This window comes from Ceratina calcarata, unplaced genomic scaffold (genome assembly GCF_001652005.2).
Source record: "Ceratina calcarata isolate Rehan_Ccalc_2016 unplaced genomic scaffold, ASM165200v1 scaffold219.2, whole genome shotgun sequence".
Lineage (NCBI taxonomy): Eukaryota > Metazoa > Arthropoda > Insecta > Hymenoptera > Apidae > Ceratina > Ceratina calcarata.
Window position 1 is genome coordinate 302638 of NW_017143660.1, and position 8527 is coordinate 311164.

General features: G+C 45.6%; 1 protein-coding gene across 5 annotated transcripts in view; it reads left to right on the forward strand.

Moving 5' to 3' along the window:
- The first annotated feature begins 67 nt into the window (after positions 1 to 67).
- The window catches only part of LOC108622342 (transcription factor GATA-6), a 13639-nt gene continuing 5179 nt past the window's right edge, over positions 68 to 8527 (forward strand). For 4 of the 5 annotated variants that reach the window (XM_026811434.1, XM_026811432.1, XM_026811437.1 and 1 more), the window contains exons 1-4: positions 3396 to 4542; positions 5329 to 5807; positions 6295 to 7495; positions 7856 to 7981. In XM_026811434.1, the coding sequence (XP_026667235.1) occupies positions 4480 to 4542; positions 5329 to 5807; positions 6295 to 7495; positions 7856 to 7981 (1869 nt within the window). In that variant the 5' untranslated portion in view covers positions 3396 to 4479. Of the gene's footprint in view, positions 573 to 3395; positions 4543 to 5328; positions 5808 to 6294; positions 7496 to 7855; positions 7982 to 8527 lie in introns of those variants that run through there. The other variant, XM_026811433.1, reaches the window with a different exon arrangement.

Sequence of the window (8527 nt, forward strand, 5' to 3'; positions counted from 1 at the left end):
AAAATATACTAGCTCATTATTAAAATATAAAAAAATCGTACACTACGATATTGAAGAACGAATATTAAAATTGATTTTCGATTCCAGTTTTAAATATAGTATTTTTAAATGTGATCGCAAAAGCAAGGGGGAGAGAACAGGGGTTGAAAGCGAGGGTCCGGTACCAATATGTCGACGGGAGTGGAGCGAAAACGAATAAAACGTTATCATCGACGTGTCGCGAGGGTAAAACGGTGCGAAGTGGCGATTCGTTTGCATCCATCTAAGCCTAATCGTGTTCGGTCAATATTTAACGCGGTTCCCGGTTGCTCTCGTTCGGTCTCCCTGCCCGGATCGAAGCTTCGGTTTGACGCTACCAGACGGCAGACGACCCGAACCGTCGGCACAGAGACACCTTGGCGGTGCACCTGTGTCAAGCCGCGTTCGTTCGTTCTCTCGCTCTCGATTCGTAACCACGTCGCGACGCGAGTCGACCGACGATCGCCGACACAGACACAGACCCGCTCTGCGGTAACCGTCATTCACGAGAATCTTATCATTGGAATCACGTTCCTCTTCGCTCACCTATCACGGTAAGTCGACTCTTTCAACTTTCCCGCTTCGCCTTCGCTCTTCTCACCCTTTTCCGTTTTCGTATTCAAGTTCGACTCCTCTGCTATTTTTCCACTTATCCGCTTACTCTTCTTTCCGGCTTCTCTTCGATACTTCTAGGTACTCGATTTCTCTTGCGTCGCCGATGGTATCGTTTCGTCGCGGATTAAATCAAAGTCGAAAAGACCAGCGAAAGGGCGAATTATTAAATCTGTAAGATCAATCATCTACGATTCCATCTTGTTCGATATCCGTTAAACCATTGATTCTGATTAATCGATTAACAATTCACTGAACGCACGGGAGACGGAAGACTAAATTCTAATATTATCTATCGAACGTCAAAGTAAAGGGTTTAAAAAGAAGAAGAGATGTTGCTTTAGAACTCGTGGCAAGACGAGGCGCGGCGCGACGCAACGCGTCAAGGCGAATCGAGGCGGATGGGATCCGATATTTGGAAAGACGTAACTGGTTCGTTCAGACCCGTGGCGCGTGCACGATCCAAACGAAACACTTGTGTTTTACGTTTACGTTCGACTACACTTGTATTACCGCGGATGCGCTCGTTTCTCTTCCCGTGTTCCGTGTGTCCCGAGCCATGCAACGCGTCGCTTTGAGATTCACGCGAATCGCGAGAGAAAAAACGAGATCGTCGCAGCGAGTTACCTCGGCGACGTCTGCTGGGAAACTATACGATATCGAGACGAGATAACTACCCCTGAGCGCAGATATTTTATTAATCGTTAAGCACATAGCCGCCGTAAGATAATGAAATAATATCGGGCAACGATAATGCTGTTTGTGCTCGTGCGAACGTTAATTGTCGTCGCGTGGTCGCGGCGTAGCGAGCGCTTAGGAAAATCAAAATCGGATCTGTGCAATGGAACGGAGAGAACGGAAGATTTCCTAAAAGACGCGTTGGGATCGTTCCTCGTCGCCGCTTTCGCTGTTTACACGGGAAGACGTTGTCGTCGTCGAGTGTTTATTCATTAAAACCGACAGACAGGGTCTTGCGCGTTGTAAATTATTACGGTAATTGCGTTGTAAAACGCGCGAACGTGCGCAAGAAGAGTCATCACGGCGCGGCGCGGCGGATCCCGCGTTATCAACCGGATCGGATTGTAAAGAGCTTAGGTTCCGCGATGTTTCTAAAATTTTCAACGAACAAAAGGTTCTGCCCGGTATCACGATTGCGTCCGTCATCGATAAAATTGGAAATAAAAATCTCGGATCGTCGCAGATCCAATGACTCGGAGTAATGGAAAGTTACAAGCCGACGCTCGATCCGATTCGAGGAGAAAACGTTGCGTAACGGATATAGGTGTGCGTCAGCCCCTTTCGCGCGTACGGCCACCACTTTTCGATCGGAATAAAAAAAAAAATTCGCTTCTTCCACATTGCGTTCTCTCCACGACTTCTGATACCGCGTTTGCGCGCAAACACATACGCACCCATACCGGCTCACCTGGGATTTTCATTTAGCACTGATAAGAATTTCCTACTCGACTGATAAAGAAAATGGCCTCGCCGTGTTCGCGATTCCGTGTCACATGACGCAACCCCGTGCCGACTCTTTCCAAAAAATGTATTGTAGCTTTATTGAACAAACGGAAACACTTTCAGGAAACGAACAAACAAGCCGAACGGCGACGTGCGATTACGCGGCGAACAACACGTATGTTCTCGTAGCAGCACTTTTCAATTTTATAGTCCCATCGTTCTTTCAATAGGACACTTCACTTGGTAATATTGTAAAACGTCAACACTCAATCAATAGTTATTCCTTTTTTTCGAATGCACGAACGAATTGACCGTAACAGTGAATGCGAACAGATTTCAAAGGAGCCGTGACGGTAGTCGAGCGAATGTCAGTTCTGAGGGTAAGCTTTCCCGTGAACTACGATCCGCGGAGCAGAGAAACAGCCCTACGCCTTCCTGGCGGACCCGACGACTGAAATTATCATTTTAGCTGATATACTAGCTAATGTAAGGATGCAGTTTTATCTCTTATTATCATGGGAAACGAGATAAATCGCGATAGTGTCGTTTATTTTGACAACGGCGTGCCTCTCAGTAACGCAACAGCTCGGTGCCCATCGACGAACGCCGATTCGCACTCTCGTCTTCCCTTCAACCCTTTCCCTCACGATCCTACGATCTATTCTCTTTACCGAGGCCCTAATCAACTCCTCGACCGAGTTTTAATTCTCGTTTAAAAATTCAAACAATTCTCATGTAAATTCGTTCATCGATCGAGGAAAAAATATTCGGTAAGCGTTTCTCGATCGATCAGCAACGAGGCCGAAGAACATCGTGACTTCGTCGATTCCTTATCACCCTTATCGAAGATATACCGCGAACCAATCTACGTTTCCTTCGTTCACCGATAAACAATACGTTTTTTTCGATTCGATGCTAGATAGCCGCCTAACACAGATAGACTCGTTTTTTTACCGCGGAAACTTTCCTTGGATCTTGTCCTGCTTGCCTAGAAGGTCGCCGATTTTTACAACCGATGTTCCTGCAGCAGATAAATACAACACCTGTTATATTATTGCATTAGATAAATTTGATTGATGTGAATTAGATAAATGAAAGTAAACGAACAAAAGAAAATAAGATTGTTATTTGTATTATGTCACATTGATTTTATATTTAATTATTATAGAAGAATCTTCGTCGATAAAACCTTTTGATTTATTTATATCACTTTCATTCATTAATCGGTGAAAATTTATTTTTGTAAGAATTCGTAGATCTTTACTCGATATTTGTATATCAGATAAATTACAGTGTACAACTTTTGTAGGCGTCTGAGAATTAATTGTAGGCAGTGATCGAGAGGCTTATCACAATTGAATCTTCGCGTTGCAAAGAACGGCGGGTGGACAAGTTTCGCGGGACAAGACGCGTTTCTGATTTTTATCATGACTTCTCGAGTAGGTATAATCCGCGTCAGCCGCCTTGTTCTCTTGGCACGTACGCCTCGTGACATTTTTTCCTCTATTAACATGAGTTTTCGAATGGCCACGATTAGGGATCGTCTGCGCTATATTCGCAGTGACGTTAAGTTTGCGAAGATGAATCAGACGATTGAGGATCAGTGACGTAACGATGATTAACGAACGATGACGAACACGAATTTTAAGGCGTGATACGGATTTAACTGTCTTTCAAGTTAAAATTTTTACTTCTTGCGATAACAGGCAGGCAGCAATGTTCTCTTACATAATCAACTACTATAAATAGATTCATTTTTGTAAGAGTTAAATGCAAGCCACAGGGGAGGAAGAAAAAAATATGGGGAGAGTAGAGGTGATTTTTAGGCCTTGCGATAAGCAGCGGGTGCGATGCGATGGGTGCGAGTGATTCACCACGTAGGTGCCACCCTACCAGCGGTTGCGACGAGTACGGCGAAGCGCGAGAACGGTATACGCACGGCAAAATGGCGTTTGACAACGATGGCTGACGAGGAGGACGAGGAGCGGCGGAGGTGAATAGTAAGTCCGTGGACACCTCTCGCGATCCCCTCGCGCATCAGTTCCCTCCCCAACCCCTCGTTTAAACGCAGTTATCTTGCTCGTGAGCTAGTGAGCGGCCGCTCGTTATCGGCGAGCAAACAAACGGACCCCTCCGTTGCCTCTTTTCACTCGATAGCCAGAGATTCTCGGCTCGTCTTCCTCCTCTCTTTCGTCAGTTTTCCGTCGAAAACAGGGAAAAGTATAAACGTTCACGCTCGGCGACACCGGCTCGGTGTTGCCTCGTACGTGCTCGCACGATTTATTTTCACTCCGTTGCTCATTCGGTTTCGCGTTGGGAACCATCAGACAGGTGTAGTGCGTCCGCGTCATCGGGGGTGTGTAGTGAACGTTCAAACTGACAGGCTTGATGTTCATACATGTACTTCGAGGTGCTCGTCCTTCAATCTCCTCCGACAATCTTTCGTTAAAGGTATTTGTTTTGCAACGGTTCCCTTATATTAATTGTAATCGTGCCAGGATATGATTTTAAGTGATCGTTTGCTGAAAGCATTTGCGTACAGTGACTCACCGATTACTAAAATTATCTAACCATCTTAATCGGTATTACAGATAGAAAGACGATGCGTGAGTCATTGCATGCATATTGCCCCGTAATTTATTACACAATGCAGAGAATCAAACAGACACTAAATCGGACGAGTTCAGTAACTTATTGTTAGTGCGTACGTAGAGTACTTATGTCTAGTGGATTCTGAGTACGAGGGCGGAAGAAGCAGGTACCGAATCCGCTCGGCAAGCGTCTCGCGCATACATCCTTCTCCGTCGAAAGAAAGAGTGGTCGCGTGCTCGGTCCGGAAGTCGAAACTTGACATTGTTCGAAGGGAAGTGTGACTCGAGCCAGGGTAAACACTGGTTCGCCGGTTTTTTCTTCAGACGGACGAGGCGCGCCGTTCTTTCCTTCACCTCCCGTCCCCTGCTTCTTCCTGTCTTCCTCGCATTCTCTTCCGTCCCTTTCCGCGCGATTCTTTCTCCTCGACCTCATCGAATCATTCCTGTTTATTGTCCCGTTTTAAAATCTGCTTCAATTAAGATTAAATTCCGCGCCTCAAGTGCTTTACAAGTAAACAATACTTAGCGCTGCATTTTGCAAACGTGTGCCGAGGATCGAATGTATTTTTTATATACGCCTCGTCATTGAGTTGGATAGACGAATATTCAGTTAGTTTTCTGCACGTGGAATGATCGTCGTTCGCAGGACGCGATGAAGGAGACGTTGCCTAAGCAGGACATGAAACGCGAGTGGGAGGAGAATCGCGGCGAAGAGAGTTCGCCACGAATGATCAAGACCGAGGAGCAATCGGTCGAGAGTTCCCGGACAGTGATCACCTCGAGGAGGCACGTGCGCACGATAACGACGACCGGCCACATAACAGAGGCCGTTGCCGAGCCGGAACCAGATTCGCCTGATTCTAAAGCTATATCAGTTGGTCTCCAACTAGAATCACAGCAGGAGCAATCTGATCAACAATCTCGTGCGCGCGCTTATCAGGAAGAGTCACAGCAGGATCAAGGGTGCAAAGAACTGTCGCCGCAATTCGTGCATATTTCGCAGGCAGACGCGGATATACAACAGCAGCAACACCGTTCAGGCGAACACATCGTTTATATAACTGGTCAGATACAAGTCGAAGAACCGAAAAACGTGGACCCTGGCTTGATTGTGAAGGAAACTAGGTAAGCTGAACATGAAATTACTCCTAATTTATTCAATTAACATTAATGCTACTGTGGCCGAAATTTCATCACATGGTTTTCTAAAAAGTAACAAATTCAATATTTTATTATTATTAAATATTGTACGAAATATAAAAATGTTTTATCTACAATAATTACAAATAATATGACTATAGATATTATATATTTGGAAAAACTACAATAAACTTCTCGAGAGGTGAAATTTTACTCCAAGTAGCATTTAAGAATTAAAGAATCGAATTCTATCCATACATATATACGTGTACATATGTACTATGCTTGCGTAAGGATTCGAGGTGTAAGTATTTACGTATCTGCATGCAATGTATGTAATACTGTCGATACATAATAGGCAATAATAAGTACAGATAAATACGACGGCATGAATCAAATCAATGGGATCAATTAGTAGTAGCGCGTCATGTTATGATATCGCGATATCGAATCGGGTATTTTTGTAATAAAGGTACGAGACGTCGGAGCCCGAAAGAACAGACACGGACCGGATGTACTACTCCGCGGACAGTCAGCAATTCCGGAAAGAAAATCACGGCATATCGGTTCAAGGGCAGGAAAGGCGGGTTCAATCCGGGAACAATCATCACAGATACAGTCCCCGAGAAGGGGTACAGTCTACCGCTGGAAACGGACGACCGTATCACCAGGGTTCTCCGGTTCTCGTACCAACCACCGAGGAGTACGGTAGCGCGATAGTCTCGCACACGACAGAAGCCGTGAGCATTCAGTTGGACTCATCTGTGGGTCCTGCTTACTCGCCACCGATCAGCGATAATGGTCTTCGAACGGACCCGTCTAACGGGCAACAACCTCCCCAGCATCATCAGCAACATCAAATGGTCAGCGGTTACGTGAACACCAGTGGCGCAGGGAATATCAAGTATGAAGCAGAAGCGAATGTGGTGGCAACGAATGCTGTCCCTTTGGCAACTGCTGCCGACAGCATGAAAGTGTCGTACACCACTTTGGAGACGGTTCCCATTCCGCCGTCGCAGGCGGTTCAGTATTCGCAGTTCATAAGCGGCGCCGAGACGTACCCACAACCACCCAGCTACGCTTATACGAAGCCTGGCGACCAGGTGATCCTCACATACCACCAGTCTTCGTTGGCTTCTCGCGTGGGTGGGGTGGAACCTCCTGGAAGTGCGTACATAAAGGGAGACCCGACGTTGGCGTCTTCTCTGGGTAACTCGCGAGGGTTGTCCTTCCAATACGAGCAGCCGGGCTCGCCAGGGTCTCAGGTGCCTTTATACACCGGGACCACGTACCATTATGCGAAACCAGCGACGTCGGCCGAGTATTGGTCAACCACCGAGACTCCGTCACCGCCGTCGTACGATTATCAAAACGTGACAGCGATCCCCGTCGGCGATGCGGCGAACATGCAGCTCTACTCCGGCGGCGCGTACAGCGTCTCGAGCGGAGGCAATACGGGTCCGTCCCCGTGGCCCGGTTTGCCATCGTTGACCGGCGCTGACGATGGCTTCGAAGATTCCATAATGACAGAAGCGAAAGAGTGTCCTGGCTGTGCGTCTCCTGCTATATGGAGGAGAGACGAGACCGGCCAGTTCTACTGTCACGGTTGTAAAATGAATGGAGTGAGCAGACCAGTGATGAGGGGCAGCAAACCAAAGCAACCTATACCACCGGTAACTATTTTTGCTTCATTGAACCAACAAAAAATTTTTGAATCCGACACTCTTTCCTGCTTACTACATCGGTACATATTAGCTTTCCTCTTTTTCCTCGACAACCGATCTCGCTTCTCTACCTTGTTCCCTCTCTATCCTGCCACCCGAACCTCTCAGCAAACGTAATCCGCGAGGTATGAAAAAGTACTAGCGTTATCTGTGGCTGAGCAAACAATCCCGTTGAGGCTTACGCCGGTTGTTGTTTACTCTATTTAGTTTCTACGTCGCGAACGCTCCCATTTTCGCATTCCCGAACGTAGGCGCGTGCTAGTTCCACGAGCTACGTTTTCCAACGCGGATCGTTGGATTTTTTTTCAGACGAGCGTGAGGAGGACGGGCGTCCAATGTGCAAACTGCAGGACCAGCAACACAACTCTCTGGCGGCGGAACAACAACGGAGAACCTGTCTGTAACGCGTGCGGTCTCTACTATAAGCTACACCAGGTAAAATTATATCAACAATTCTCAGATATACTACTGTCTAATAATTGATTATTATAGTAAACTTCCCAATTTCTGTTTACGTCACATTTCGACTCACTATTGTATTTTTCCATAATTTAATAATATTAAGAACAACCAATTTATATAGTACAAACTCTTGAAACCCTGGAACTTTTAATAAGTCATAGGTCCAGGAGAATAAAATAAAAATCCTAGAACTTTTAACACTTAAAATGATAGAAAAACACTGCAATGAGTAGAAATTGGAACGTGGACAAAAATTAGGACATTTACTATTTACTATACATATACCGATATCAATAAATTTCAATTGATTCCTAAGAACCTCCAATTCCTTAAGATATAAGAGTAAAGGCTTGATTCATAGTACAATCAGATCACGTTTTATCAAACAGCGGTCGAACTCGGCTATACATTAAAAATAATATATGAAACCTTGTACAGAAGATTGTATTAAGGATGTATTGGCTATACAGTCAATCCCAAAAGTTTATGTACTTTAGAAACGCATTTTTTAAAAAGAAA